The sequence below is a fragment of the Cervus elaphus genome, chromosome 16, assembly GCF_910594005.1.
Source record: "Cervus elaphus chromosome 16, mCerEla1.1, whole genome shotgun sequence".
Lineage (NCBI taxonomy): Eukaryota > Metazoa > Chordata > Mammalia > Artiodactyla > Cervidae > Cervus > Cervus elaphus.
The window spans coordinates 12,215,441-12,231,779 of NC_057830.1; the positions used below are offsets into that span (position 1 = coordinate 12,215,441).

The window sequence follows — 16,339 nt, forward strand, 5'->3', positions numbered from 1 at the left end:
ATGCCATCCAACCATCTCATCCTCTGTCGTCCCCTTCTCCTCCTGCCTTCAATCTTTCATAACATCAGGTCTTTTCCAATGAGTCAGTTCTTCTCATCATGTGCCCAAAGTGTTGGAGTTTCAGCTTCAGCATCGGTCCTTTCAATGAATATTCAGGATTGATTTCCTTAAGGATTGACTGGTTGGATCTCCTTGCAGTCCATAGGCTCTCAAGAGTCTTCTCCAGCACCACAATTCAAAAGGATCAACGCTTCAGCGCTCAGTCTTCTTTATGGTTATGTGTACTTACTATATGTAAATAAAACACTGAAATAGTGATGAGAAATGAGATAAACAAAGGGCAGAAAAGAAAGCAAAACTGCCTGAGAAGCTAAAAGGAATTAAAAGAAAACTATGTGAAACAAAGAAATATTGTAACAAGAAAAATAAATGCAATGCTAGGATTCTTTTTTTAAAGTGCCAGTTTTTAGGTGATTTTTAAGTTTTTTTTTATTGAAGTACAATTAATTTACAAGGTTGTATTAGTTTCTGGTGTACAGAAAAGTGATTCCATTGTATGTATCTGATTTTTCAGATTACTTCCTATTATAGGTTATTACAAGTTATTGAATATAGTTCCCTGTGCTATACAGTAGGTCCTGTTGTTTATTTTATATACAATAGTGTGTATATTTCAATCCCAAACTCCTAATTTATTCAACCCCTCCCCTTTGGTAGCCATAAGTTTATTTTCTATGTTTGCAAATCTATTTCTATTTTGTAAACAAGTTCATTTGCATCATGTTTTTAGATTCCACATATAAGTGATGTCATGATATTTGTCTTTATCTCCTTACTTCACTTAGTATGATATCTGTTGATCCAGGATTAATTCTTAATTGGAAGTAGAAGAAAAGCAACACTGCATAAAACCGGTGATATGGAAGAAAAGCTTGAGACTTTTCCACCAAATTCAGAAGGAAGTAGGATGAGATAAAAATAAAAGAATAGAATGTGTCCAGAAACATGATGAACCAACAGATGAATAACTTCTTTTCCCAGATATACTATTCATCAGTGTAAATCAATAAATATTCCTTGAACTGAAGAATATTTGAGTAATCAAATTAAAAATGTTAACTAAATAACAGATGAACCTTGGTGAAATTTTGCAATTTGAAGGATAAGGAAAGTAGTATAAATAGATTATGGTATTTTAAAAAAATTGAAGTATAGTTGATTTACAATGTGTTAATTTCTTCTGTACCCCAAAGAGATTCAGTTATACATAAATGTATGTATATGTGTGTGCATTCTTTTAAAAATTCTTTTTCATTTTAGTTTATCACAGGATATTGAATATAATTCTCTGTGCTATATAGCAGGACTTTGTTGTTTATCCATTCTATATTTATTTCTGGTTTGCATCTGCTCCCAGACTCCCAATCCATCTCTCCCTCACCCCCAACCCCTTGGCATCCACAGGCTTGTTCTCTATGTCTGTGAGTCTGTTTTTGTTTCATAGATAGGTTCTTGTGTCATATTTTAGATTCTACATATAAGTGATATCATATGGTATTTGTCTTTATCTTTCTGACTTACCTCACTTAGAATGGTAATCTCCAAATCCATTCATATTGCTGCAGATGACATTATTTTGTTCTTTTTATGACTGAGTAGTATTCCTGTGTGTGTGTGTGTGTGTGTGTGTGTACACACCACATCTTCCTTATCCACTCGTCTGATGAACACATAGGGTGTTTCCATGTTTTGGCTATGGTGAATAATGCTGCTATGAAAATAGGGGTGCACATATCTTTTTGAATTACAGTTTTGTCTGGGTAGGTGCCCAGTAGGACTCCTGAATCACCTGGCAACTCAAATTTACTTTTTTGAGGAACCTCTTTGCTATTTTCCATAGTGGCTGTACCAATTTACAATCCCTAGGGCGTCTTGTTTGTACTTAATGTTTCCTAACATGGAAGAGAAACGTACATGGAAAACAAGTTGAAACACTGGCATAATTTACTAATTTTCTGCTCCCTGGAGGAAAGTGCCTTTGATAGAATCATAATAGGTATCGATTCACAGAATCAAATTTTTATTAAAAGATGACTTATGAGTTTCCCCAGTTGCTGTCTTCAGTCAAGGTTGGCCACAGTGAGTAATTGCAGCTCAGGTTGTGCTGAGGTTGGTGTTATATCTACATGTAGTTTAATTAATGGAGCCCAAGGGCATATATTGTACCCACGTCAGCGTTGTTGTAACCTCTCTTTTTCTTTCAAGATCATTTTTCAAAGCAGTTCTCTTGTGGTCTAACTTGGAGGGTGTGGGGAGAGGGGATTGCAATCTTGTGTAATGGTGATGGATCTCGGGTGTTAGAACAACGTTACACAACCCTGCATTTTTATCATTCTAATGACTCTTACTGGACAAGGGAAGCTTACTTCCCTGCCAGATATTTATACAAACTAATCAGAGCTTGATACAATACAGATGGTGATAACCTTTCGCTATACAAAGTTCACATTGAGTTTTTTGTTGGCCACAAAGGGTTTGCCTCATTCAGTATTCTGGACAAAAAATTCCATTTCTTAAATGCTTTTCAAAGGATTGCAGATGATGTAAACTATTTCAGGAACACTAAGAGGAGAATCCAGAGTTGGTCCTCTACCACATTCCACCAACATTACCACAGATCTATTTACTTTTTAAATCTGTGGGATGAAAAAATGTTTCTATTGAATTATGTCCTTATTCAAGTATGATGAAGCCCAGAGATTGGGGGAGGGGTAAATTATTTTCAGTAAATCATCCATTCCCCCACCTCCATCGTTAAAGTGCATTCCAAACCCAGATCTTGTGTAATTCTTTGCTTGGACTTCTAGTCCTGCTATTTTTCTTACTATTTTAAGCTTAATATATTGTCTTGCCAACAGATATAATGGTTCCCGTAACAGCAGTTCTGTGCAAGACAAGAAAAAATAGAATCACAGCTTAAAGGGTTTTCTATGTAGTAAGTAGTACAGCCAGAACTCTCTGCAAATCCTAACCTGGATATTAAGGAATGTTATTGACAGGAGTTAAATTAAGATTAATATTGCAAGATGGTATTTGTGTCAGAAGGATGATAACAGCACACAAAGAAAGCTTTATCTTTTTTGTGCAAAACAACATGTAGCACACCCACATACACACACACATGCTGTATATTCCCACTGCTCATTTAAGACCAACCTACTCAAGTAACTCTCTCCAGCAAATCCTCAAGTTTATCTGCTTCACTTATTCATTCATTCATTCATTGAATAAATATTTATGAGCATATACTCTGTGCCAGGCACTATCAAGAATATCATACCAAAAAAAAAAAGTTTACATTTTTTTCTCTTCTCCTCTCCATCACAGTTGTCACTCTTTCGGTGTCTTGCTTACCATTGATTGCCACGGCCTTATAGAAGGGAGAGAGAAGATGAGCAAAAGCTTTTAGGGGATGTCCATAGAGTTTAGGTTATAACTTCCAAGTCGAACAACTCAGAAAAACTTTATCACTTTAAGTAAAGGGCAAGGGTGGTGTAAGCACAACTTGCCCACATCTTGACGTACTAGAGCTAGGGGTTACCCTTTGAAACATATGTATAACTTTAAAGACACATAAAATAATGTCTCACTTCTTGCCATCCATAACAGATAATTGGATTTTTCCCCAGAGGTAACACTGAACTAAAAAATGTGTGTGTGTTTCAGTTTATTTCAGTTATTATTTATATTGAGAGGACTTTTTGCTTGAGTTGTGTGCTAAGTGAAAATGTAAGTACACATACACACACACATATATATGTATCATAATTGATAACTCCAATTATTACTTTTATTGATATACTTCTTTGGCCAGAAGGATAGAAGGAATCATTCTTCAGACTGGCTTCTGATTCACTTTCTTATGTCTTTATAGCATTTAAGAGCTTCTTTGCTTTCTATCATAACAGGATATTCCAAGCTCATGTTGTATATTTCTTGACCTGAATCAATCATTTGTTCAAGAATTCTTGGTTCCTCTCAGTGGTAAATGGTATTTGGAGATAGTGGTCAGGGTTCTACGGATGGTCATTTCTCATGAGGCTGGTCCTTGATTCTGTCTTTTTTCTCTTTGGCCTCTGTGTATTTGAAGAATTTGATAAACTAACTCTCAAGCTGTATTGGAGAAGAGAGTTTTCAAGGTTAACTGCAAGCTTTTTAAAAGTGAAAATAAAAGGATGTTAGACTTTCCTCACCAGATATGAAAAAAATACTATGAAGGTGTGGTAACCAAAACTATGTGATACTGACCAAGAGTAGGCAAATAAGTCAATAAAACAGGGGAAAAAAACAGGTCAGTCAATAAATGATTTGAGGAAAATGGCTTCTGAGGTTGGATAAAAATAAAGGAAATATCTACTTCACATCAAAGAAAAGTATATGGATTTAATAATTTTTTTAAAGAAAAAAGAAATATTAGAGAAAAGAATATGAGAATATTTTAACAGACTTCGGGAGGGGAAGCTTTCTAAAGCAAGAAGAGACAACAGGTAAGGTTACACCAAGGATTTTGGACCAAGCGCTGGCTGCACCATGGGCTTCTATTTATTGACTGCTATTCACTGAGTGTGTACCATTTGCCAAGCAACATGCAAGACGTTGGGAATTAAAGAATTGAAAAAATAGACAAAAGTACCTGCCTTCAAGGAAGTTACATCTGGGGACCAGACTAGGCTTTTGTCTAAGTTGTCCTTGACTTTGTCACCTCTGAATACATTTGAGCTGGGCTGTAAGGAGGTTGGATCAAGTGACCTCCTTCTCTCCCTCCACCTGCCCTTCATCGTCAATCTTTGTCTCTTTCTCTAAATAAGATAGAGTTCCAAAGAGTTTTTTCTGCCTGTTTTCTAAGATATCACAAGGTTCCATCAGGAAGAGAAACTGTGTTTATTAAAAAGGAAAATATTTCCCTATCCACCAATGAAGATCTTTTTCCAGTCTTTTTTTTCTTTTCTAATACCAACTGTCATTTCTATTTGGAGACTCCACCCGATGACATAAAACTTCAAGCAAACTCAAAATGAGACATTTCTCAAGTGCTGCACTGTTGGAAACTGAGCCACATTCAGGAAGGTTTTCCTCTTCCCTTTCACGTTCTAGTTGAATCTGCGCTTTGGAAAGCTTCTGCAACGCTGCAGCATGGGAGGAGTTGTCCACCTCTCAGCCCTGACACACTCTACATGTTCATCCTCTGGAACTGTCTCAGTTCTCTCCTCAGTGGTCATGATGATCCTCTTTGGTCATCTGCATATGGGTTTGTCATCTCTGTCACCCTTGGTACAGTTGTATCCTAGGGCTTCCAGGATTTCTTCCAGGATTTCTCCTCTCAGGCAGTGTGAGAGAGGCGTGGCTTCCATGGTCCATGCTGTTAGCCACTCAGTTCAGTTCAGTTGCTCAGTCATGTCCGACTCTTTGCGACCCCATGGACTGCAGCATGCCAGGCCTCCCTGTCCATCACCAGCTCCTGGAGTTTACTCAAACTCATGTCCATTGAGTCAGTGATGCCATCCAACCATCTCATCCTCTGTCGTCCTCTTCTCCTCCTGCCTTCAATCCTTCCCAGCATCAGGGTCTTTTCAAATGAGTCAGTTCTTCATATCAGGTGGCCAAAGTATTGGAGTTTCAGCTTCAGCATTAGTCCTTCCAGTGAATGTTCAGAACTGATTTCCTTTAGGATGGACTGGTTGGATCTCCTTGCAGTCCAAGGGACTCTGAAGAGTCTTCTCCAACACATCCTCAATATTGCAGGGCTGCTCCAGAAGTCTTCATATTGTCCCGAATCTCTCTTCTAAGTCTCTCCAGGAATATACAAGACTCTTCAGATCCTCTTCCCTTGAACATCCCACATAGTTACGTTCTATTGCATCATATCACTGTGACTAGTGGCACTTCTGTGGGACTTAGAACTATCCCAAATAAGCACATGGAATGAGGACTCATATATCCCTATGAGTGAAGTCGCTCAGTCGTGTCCAACTCTTTGCAGCCCCATGGACTGTAGCCTATGAGGCTCCTCCGTCCATGGGATTTTCCAGGCAAGAGTACTGGAGTGGGTTGCCATTTCCTTCTCCAGGGGATCTTCCCAACCCAGGGATCGAACCCAGGTCTCCTGCATTGTAGGCAGATGCTTTACTGTCTGAACCACTAGGGAAGCCATGCGTCTCTATGCCCATCTCCATAAAGGGATGGCAGTCATGCTCCTTCTGTGACTGAGCTGGTGGACGTGGAGAGTTTGGTGTAGAGCAGAGAACCTCACAGCAATATCTAAAATCTCTTGTTCTCCTAGAACTCTCTTTCTCTCCTTGGAGTTCTTTTCTTTATTATTTTTTTACTTGTTACACAATTTTTAAAGGTTACATTCCATTTACAGTTACTATAAAATATTGGTTGTGTCCCTATGTTGTATAATAAATACATCCTTATAGCCTAGCTTACACCCAGTAGTCTGGACTTCCCACTCCACTAGCCTTTTATTGTCCCTCCCTTTGTCTCCTCACTGGTAACCACTAGTTTGGTTTTTAAACTAGTGGTTTTAACCACTCCTCTATATCTGGAAGTCTGCTTTTTTTTTTTTGTTATATTCACTAGTTTATTGTACATTTTAGGTTCCACATAACACCATATAGTATTTGTCTTTCTTGTCTGACTTATTTTACTTAGCCTAGTGCCCTCCAAATCTATCTGTGTTTTGGCAAGCATCAAATTTTCTTTCTTTTTTATGGATATGTAGTATTGCATTGTGTGTAGGTATACCACTTCTTTTTTATCCATTCATCTGTTAACACTTAGATTGGTTCCTGATCTTGGCATTTGTGAATAATGCTGCTGTGAACTTTGAGGTGCATGTATCTTTTCAATTTTTTTTCTTTTTTTTTTTTTTTTTTTTTTTTTTTTTGCTTTCTTCAGATAAAGACCCAGGAGTAGGGTTGCTGGAACATATGGCAGTTCTGTTTTTTTTAGATTTTTGCACAACCTCCATATTGTCTTCCACAGTGGTTGAACCAATTTACAACCCCACCAGCAGTGTACATGTGTTCCCTTTTCGCCCCGTTCTCACCAATATTAGTTACTTCTGTTTGTCTTGAGGAGAGTCATTCAGAGGTTCTTTTCTTGTCTGGAGTGAGGAATTAGCTCTCATGTACTGAGTATTCATTCCAAATCTTTTGTCACTCATCAAGAGGGTAGATTTTTAGGCTTTAAGAGCCAAGAACTTTGATGTAGACAGTAAACAGATCTTATTATGATTAGCTTATGCCAATAAATTTGAAGCTAACTGGGGGGGAAAACACACTGAGAATTTTGAGACTGTCGATTGAGCCCCTTGATGTGTGTACTTGGTAAATGTCTCCATCAGTATCCCACGTTATCCTGCATCACACACCTGTCCTCAGGTCCTGCTTCAGTATGGTCCCTCGGCACTATTTGTTTTTCTTTATTTCACTTTTTTTTTAGTTGAAGTATATAGTTGATTTACAATGTTGTGCCAATCTCTGCTGTACCACAAAGTGACTCAGTTGTACACGTGTATGCATTCTTTTTTCATATTCTTTTCCGTTGTAGTTTATCACAGGATATTGAGTATAGTTCCCTGTGCTGTACATTAGGACTTTGTTTATACTTCGCTTGGTTTTTGCGAAGGAGTGGATTGAAGTGTTTGAATACCTTTTCTCAAAATGCTGGCTTTCCAGATGTTTTCCAGAGTAATTTTTAGTTTGTTTATAAATTCAGATTTAACAGCATTATCTTTTGCTCACAGACTCTAAAACAAATTGGCAGCAATGACTGAATTAGAATAAATACTTCTTAATTATGTACCAATGAAATATGTACATAGACATGAATCTTAAAATCTGAGAATCTAGAGCTTATAGTTGAGTCTGTCCCCTAAAATAAATTGAGGCAAAGTTATTTTTAAAATCATAATATCTCCTTTTAACATTAATAGAACCCTAGGTTGCAATGTTGCTGTTCTTGAATCACTGTCTAAAAACATGGAATTCTGTCTAAGAACTTGCCAGAAAATGTCCCCTGGTGCTTCGTTACCTTTCTGACCCATTTCTAATGAACAGCAACAATAACGAGTTTAATTATAAACCAGGTTCACCATTGGATCTTCTGTGCCTCTACAGTATGATATTACAAAACATCAATGGCAATAAAATATACACCTTTTTTAAAAGGTTTCATTTTTTTCTTTTTATCTATGAGAAGAAATAGCATATAACACTATAAAGCGTAACTCACTCATCCTAAAACATTAAAGCCCTACTGACAAATTGAGTGAAGCGGTAGTATTTTCTCATGAAGATAGGACACCACCAAAAAAACAGCTGATTTTTGTGCTAATACTGGGTGGTCCAAAAAAGATGAAGTGTTGAATCAATTCTCCAATTTTGGAAGAGCAGTGGAAAAACAAATAGAGGAAGCAAGTGAGCCATTGTTAACTCTGGAAAAGACGTATTCTGCTAAATTTTCTTCTGGTCCAGCTTTTAGTGTTTGATCATGAGGTGGTTCAGTTAGGTAGGTAAGTGGGTAACTAGCTAGATATGCTAGGAAGTAGATATATAGGAGTCAGATTTGGTCCAAATTTTGAGCCTGAAAAGCAATTTAAAAATAACCACAATTGATAATATTTATACAAATTCATTCTATAAACATTTGTTGCTCTTTATTAGCAAGCTCTATGCTAAGTAATTTTTATGGACTTCCACAGTGGCTCAAACAGTAAAGAATCTGCCCTCAATGAGGGAGACCTGGGTTCGATCCCTGGTTTGGGAAGATCCCCTGAAGGAGGGCATGATAATCCACTCCAGTATTCTTGTCAAGAGAATCCCCATGGACAGAGGAGCCTGGTGGGCTACAGTCCGTGGGGTCGCACAGAGTCGGACACGCTGAAGCAGCTTAGCACGCATGGCAATAATCATCGTGATGATGAGGACGCTGATGATGATACAAAATGCTTTTGAGTTTTATTATGGTTCTGTGAGAAGACCGTTGTAGGTGCTTATCTGTGCCTGTTTGTTTTACCCTCACTGATCGGTGTTCCATTCCCCACGCTTGTAGAATGTCAATGGTCAACACAAGCATGCCATTGCCTAAAAAGGGAGGCACAGAGTAGGGCACACAATACAGACTCATGCTAATTGTCTCTATTTTATTACAGCAAATTCTTCGTCATTCTAGAGAAAACTCAACAAAAGTTATATTTCTCATTACGGATGGATATTCCAACGGGGGAGATCCAAGACCTGTCGCGGCATTGCTGCGAGATTTTGGGGTGGAAATCTTTACGTTTGGCATATGGCAAGGAAACATTCGAGAGCTGAATGACATGGCTTCCATCCCAAAGGAGGAACATTGCTATCTGCTCCACAGTTTTGAAGAATTTGAGGCTTTAGCTCGCCGGGCATTGCATGAAGGTAATGGAAGCTTAATGGCACACCACAGTGTCTTTATATGGGGGTTTCCTTCTTGCTTACTGCCTGAAACCCACCCCGTGGGGAAGACAATACCAAGCCCTATGGGGTCTTTGCTGAGCATGATAGCCATGTGTCTCTTGTGTATTACGAGATGTGTTGAACTTCATAAGTAGAGATGACCCTCTGACCTTGCGACAGGAGTATTTGTTTTGTTTTTTAACAGCTGTGATATATTTTCACTAAAATATCCATATGCTTCCACCTGGGACCATTAGAATCAGTGGAATGAATGGAGGTGTGTTTTAAGGCCACACACGGAGTCAGACACCTTGACTTAGATTTCATCTGCAGTTATCTGGAAGGATGAAGTAAACGTTGAGAGACAGACTTCGTGAATCTCACCAGAATGTTTCCAGAAATATTCATGAAGATTAGAGAGAGAGTAAATACTTAACACGTATTTATTGACCTGACAGTTTGAAGACTGATATGATATGCTTATGCTAAACCGAAGAGCAGTGAGAGCAACAGAGGATAGTATCAGTAAATCCATTCATTAAGTTCTTTGGACACTGTTCATAGTGATGTTCAGTTGAATGACTTAAGTCAGATGATGCACTTCCAGGTATAGTATGGGCATGTATGTTGCCATGATCCAGAAGAGAAAGTGTAGATTGGGAATAGGGGATCAAGGATATAGCCTCAGACCAAAGCCATGGAGCAAATTAGGCTTGATCTTTCAGATATCCACATGAAAGATTCAGTTTGATGGGTAAATCATGGCAACACAAGATTTCCTCACAATTAGTGATAAGCTTCCCTTGTGGCTCAGATGGTAAAGCCTCTGTTGCAATGTAGGACACCCAGGGATTGAACTGGATCCCCTGGAGAAGGGAATGGCTACCCACTCCAGTATTCTTGCCTGGAGAATTCCCTGGACAGAGGAGCCTGGGGGGCTATAGTCCATGGGATCACAAAGAGTTGGACACGACTGAGTGACTAATATACACACAAAAGAAGTGAGTCAGCCCTACTGTAGTTTCAGCAGAAGAGTTTGGAGCAGCATCTCAGGCTGCCTATGGACATAGCACAAAAAGTCCCAGCCAGTCAACTAGTAACTGAGCGGCTTTGACAGATTATTTGACTTTTGTACTCCTTAGATTTCTTGTTGATGAAATAGGATACAAGATGAGTACCTACTTCATAGGTTTGTTCCAAGGATTACATGGATTAACACACATAAAGTGACTAGAAAACTTACTGAGGGCTTATAATACTAAGCTGTCAATAACTGTCCCTTATTGCTGTTACTTTAGGCAATTTATCTAACATCTATGACCTTCAGTTTCATCTGCTTTTAAAATGGAGCTATTATAACATGTGCCATATAGTTTTGTCAAGAGGACTAAATAAAATATTTAAATTTCACCAATGTAATATTTGGCACTTGGCAGAAGTTCACCACGTGGGATTTTTTTCTGTTTGTCCTATTCTCTGGGAAAAGTGATATGTTGAGTGGGAAGACAGAATGGCTGTTGCACTAGATGGGATTATGAAATTATGAGTGTTATTAGCGGTGTCGTCGAGGACTTTTTTCCAGTCCTACCAGCCTTCTGTCTTATAGGACAGGGCCCTTCTGCCCTGATGTGAGCCAGAAACTGGATGGGACAAAATCCTTCAAGGAAAGGATTTTGGTTACCATATTGCAACAGGGTTTTGAAAGGCATAACTTTTATTACTGTAAACTAGTATCTAAAAATGTGTACTACTCTGATGGAGTTTCCAGATTCCATCAGAAGAGATCTTGTTTTTTTCTGAAAAACATCATCAAAGCAAAAGAAATTAACCTCATTTCCCCTGTCTTGATGTTCTCTGAAGTTGGATTCTTTTTTTTTTTCAATAGTTTTTTATTTTCATACAATTGTTAAAGGTTACTTTCCATTTACAGTTATTGGAACATACTGGCTATATCCCCCATGTTGTACAATACATCCTTGTGGCTTAATTCATATCCAGTAGTTTGTACCTCTCGGTCCATCACCCCTCTATTGCCCATCCTCCTATTGGTAACCACTAGTTCGCTGTATTTTTGGGTCTGCTGAAACTACTTTCAATTTGGATGGGTCCACTTTTTAGATTCTGAGGGTGGCTCCAGTGGTAAAGAACCCACCTGCCAGCACAAGAGACTTAAGAGACACAAGTTCAATCCCTGAGTCAGGAAGATCCCCTGGAGAAGGAAATGGCAACCCACTCCAGTATTCTTGCCTGGAGAATCCCATGGACAGAGGAGCCAGGAGGGCTACAGTCCACAGGGTCACAAATAGTTAGATATGACTGAAACAACTTAGTGCACTTTTGGCCTCAAGACTGTCCGTGTTTGTGGCCATTCTCAGAGGACATAGGTTCCAGAATAATAACTTTCCCGATGTGCAACTTGTTCATTTATCTCTCCCAGACCTAAATGCCAGTGCACCAGTCTTATAGCTACAGTTTCCTGCTCCCTAGACTGCCAGATCAACCTGTGTCCCAGAGCTAATTCCTAGGTGCCGGTGTTGCAGACCTTGTACCCATACCACAATCTATTGCATGAGCTTTAATAGGGTATTTGGTTGCACTAGTCTCTTTCCCTTAGTGCTGGAATCTTCCCTTTACTTAGTCCCTATTATTGCTCAGGTCTTAATGTGTTGAGAGAGATGTTCCATAACTGAGGCCATCACCTGTCTCTTTTCTGGGTATTCATTAGCAGTTCATGTATGTTGCTGAAACTCACCCATCTGAGTTCCTCCTGTGATCCCATCACTGTATCTGGGCCTAGCACCATGGACCTAGTACTAAAATTTAGGCTGAGACTTTTGAACCTCTTCCACAGGGTACATAGAACTTACTGTGTGCCTTATTCTAGGCCATCGATTCTTGGTAAGTCGCAATCAACTTTACCCTGCCCTGTTAAGTCACTTTCAGAACAGGACAGCTCTACCTGAGTTGTTGAATTCCCAGCATGGCTCACTTTAGAGCATGGCTTGAGTAAGATTAGTAACGGTCACCTTTTACATGTGAAAATTTATTTAAAATTGAGAGACAAAGCAGATCCTAGTTCTATGATTCAACTTGTGTGGTGCCATTGTTTCAGTCTTTAATCAAATAATTATAGAAGTAAAGATATGTGTTTTAAGTCAGTTGCCCGCAATCAACACCTTTAGGCAGCAGTCAGGGCTGCAGCTTTTTGTTTATTTGAGCAGGGACTCTAGAAATCTGGTTTCTGCTGCCTGACCTCATGCTGGTGGGGAAGCCAGGAGACTGACCTGGAGAACCGACTGCAGAACTTCCTGCTGCATCTGGAGATTCCTCACTGAAACGACTCAATTTCTGCCTGACCCTGCCTGGCCTGGAGAACTGAGGATGAGGTCCCAGACTGAAAGAGCTGAACCGGCTGCCCCAAATCCCCAGCCTGTACTTGTGCAAATCACACACTTTCCTATTCGGATGGGAGTGGGGAGCGATTGGGAATTTGACGGAAATGAAAAGATATTTCCTTGTAACAAGAGAATGTAACATTCCACTGCTCATTCCTCCTTCTTTTTTTTTTTTTTTTTTATGACCTCCCTGTCATATGTGCTTGTAGATCTGCCTTCTGGGAGTTTTATTCAAGAGGATATGTCCCATTGCTCCTATCTATGTGAAGCCGGCAAAGACTGCTGTGACCATATGGCAAGCTGCAAATGTGGGACTCACACGGGTCAGTTTGAGTGCATCTGTGAGAAGGGGTATTACGGGAAAGGTCTCCAGTACGAATGCACAGGTGAGTGTCTGGTCTGTGGCAACTATATCGGTCGGTTGCGTTGTTGCTCTGTAGGAATGGAGCCCCACGCTCAATGGCTTAACCACTAAGAATTTATAGTTGTGTGTTTTTTTTTTTTTAGATTTCTTTTTTTAATGTGGACCACTTTTAAAGTCTTTATTGAATTTGTTACAATATTGCTTCTGTTTTATACTTTGTTTTTTTGGCCACGAGGCATGTGGGATCTTAGTTCCCCAACCAGGGATGGAACCTGCACCCCCTGCATTGGAAAGCAAAGTCTTAACCACTGGACCACCCGGGAAGTCCCAAGAGTATTTGATATTGCTCATGAATCAGTGAATCAGTTTGGGCAGCACTTTTGGTCCTCAGCTGTGGTGACTTATTACATTTGTCATTGACCGTGAGGAGGGTTGGCTGCCCTGCCGATCTTACCTGAGTTCTCTCACCTGTTTGGGCATCAGCTGGCTGGAGGCTTATCTAAAATGGCTTGCCCAGGATCTCTAGGGTGTTGTTCATGTGGCCTGTCAGACTCCATGAGGCCAGCCCAGTCTTGTTCACGTGGTGGGCACAGAGTTCCAAGACAAAGTAGAAGGCTTCTAGGACCTCTTGAAGCCTAGAACCAGATCTGGGAAGGGGGAAGGTTTGGAGTTTTTTATTTGTAATCAGTCAATAGCCAAATCGTCAAACTATGCTTCAACCTCTGTAAGAAACTGAAACAAGTGGGATTCTGGTCCTCAGGGCACCTGGAGCTTGTGGGATTGTCACAAAAAAAATGTAAAATTCACTTTATGGTCTTTTAGCGCCTCATAAGTCTCCACGAAGGAACATCAAAAAGCTCTTAAAAAAAAAAAAAAAAAAGCTTTAAAAGTGACATCACTTCAAAATGGAATTCACTTCTTTGACATCTGTAGTTTTACCTTCTCTAGGTTTCCTTACCACAATATCTTTGTCATTTTAATATTTTGTTAGAAAAACAACTTAGGATTCTTGTGTTTTAAATTATATTTTAGGAAATATCGAATATTTAGAAGTAGTGTGTGGTTTTTCTGTGACAGCATTTTATTTGTTCTGTTTTACTTAAAAAGCAGCATGGTTTTTAGAGGTTTTATTGTTTTTTTTTTTAAAACAATTCTTCCATGGTTTGCTGCTTGGGAAAAATGTATTCCCATGGAAATTAACACCCACCAGGAGAATTTCCGGGCAGTAGGTTTGCTTTATACTGTCCGGTGTGGTCTTTCACTGTTGTTTCATGTGAACATTGTTTCATTTTGACATTTGGAAGGTAGGTAGGTCTGCTCTGTAACACAGAAACGTGGTTCTTCCAGGGTTGAACTTCCCAGCTTTGACCTGATCTGTTTTTCTCTCTTTTCTTCTCCTTGTGGAGCATTTCTTTTTGCTCTTTCTACTTGCTGTTACTTTTTTTTTTAGAAATTGAAGTGTAGCTGATCTATAATGTTGTTAGTTTCTGCTGTCCAGCAAAGTGATTCAGTCATACATATGTACATTCTCTTTTTTAATCCTCTTTTCCATCGTGGTTTATCACAGGACACTGAATATAGTTTCTTGTGCAGTACAGTAGAACCTTATTGATCCTTTCAATATATGAGTGGTGGCATCTGCTAGTCCCAGTCTCCGACACTGACTTTCATTCTCATTGCCCCTCATCTCCCTTCCCCCAGTTTCTTCTCCTCCTCCCCTACCCCCCTCCCACTGGCGCTGATCCCATCTGGCGAACACCCTTCCTGGGTGCGAGCATCCATGCTTGCCCAGCAGAATCACTCCTTTCTTGGCCCCACTCCCATTCCACCCAGCAGGATTTCTCATTTAAGTGGGGGAAAAAAGTGGGGGGTGTAGAGAGTCTGCCCAACTGCCTCTGAGTTGGCAAAACGCCTCCCCTTGAGTCTTCCCACACTTCCATGAACAGCGCAGCTTGGCAGCCTCCCCGACGCCCCCTCCTTCCCTCCGCCCATCCGAGCCCACCAAACACAGTCAGAAGCTCTGGGTTTCTTTGCTGCATGCTGTAGTCAGCATGTCTGTTTCCGTGTGGTCCGAGACTGAGCTGCTCCCTGCCAATAAACCACTGCCGAGTGGCTGCCCAGCAGCTTTGGCCATGCTGTGCCCAGCCCCTGCTGCTCCTGGGCACTGTAATCTTGCATCCCAGGGGACAGGCTGCACGAAGAGAGGGAGGCAGATCACAAACCCACTGCCCCCAGTTACCCAAGTCGCTGTGGCTGCCACCAGTTGTGCATTCCAGGCTGCAAGGCACAGCTGTCTTTAAGATGTATGCAGTGGGTGGGCTCATCAGTGGAGCCTCAGCAGAGGGGACAGAAACACTTTGGCTGCTGGTTCCAGCCAAGAACACCAGGCACAAAAGGATTCATTTATCCATCCCTTTGCTTCAGTTAGTAAGCCTTCCTTATGTGCAAGATTTCAGCTAGATCCAGTTCATTGATATACAAGTTGCTGTTATCATCTTCAATATTTGTTTCTTAGGGATGGGAGAAAGTGGTATTGGAACTCCAAGTTGTGCTTTGCACACTTGTGGTAGGCTCTGCTCATCACTGACTTCTGCATACTACAAGCTAAGAAAATAATTTATAACCTTCCCATGACCTGAAAGACTCATTACTAGACTCTTACCGCTTGGAAAGGTAGAAAGAAATATTAGCTCTCCATCACCCAGTACTGAAAACCTGGAAGCCATGAGCCCCTTTTAAAATACATTTAGTTGAGAGATGTTCCTGAGCAGTTTCTCTGTGCCAGTCAGGGGTTCAGTGGGGGACCGATAGACATGTTCCCTACCTGCTAGGAACTTAAAATCTAGCTACACAAAGCAATTTGTAATTGCAGACTGTGCTGTGTTGATACAGTATGAAGAAGGGATCCCAGGGAAGGTTGGACTAATATCCTACTCTCTAAACCAAGATCTGAAGGGTGGCTCAAAGATAGTTATTTAATTGCTTCAGGAGAGAATGTTACCTTTCGTTCAGAATAGTTGGAATTCTGAGCATTTATCCTCATGTAGAAACAATGCCTTTCCAAAGCAAATCATTTCTCTTTAGAGCCG

The 16,339-nt window shown here is 40.1% G+C and overlaps 1 protein-coding gene across 1 annotated transcript in view; it reads left to right on the forward strand.

The window, feature by feature from the left end:
• SVEP1 (sushi, von Willebrand factor type A, EGF and pentraxin domain containing 1) overlaps positions 1-16,339 on the forward strand; it is a 186,641-nt gene that overhangs the window by 22,810 nt on the left and 147,492 nt on the right. The window contains exons 2-3 of the mRNA XM_043870637.1: positions 9,218-9,473; positions 13,096-13,272. Of these exons, the coding sequence (XP_043726572.1) occupies positions 9,218-9,473; positions 13,096-13,272 (433 nt within the window). The remainder of the gene's footprint in view (positions 1-9,217; positions 9,474-13,095; positions 13,273-16,339) is intronic.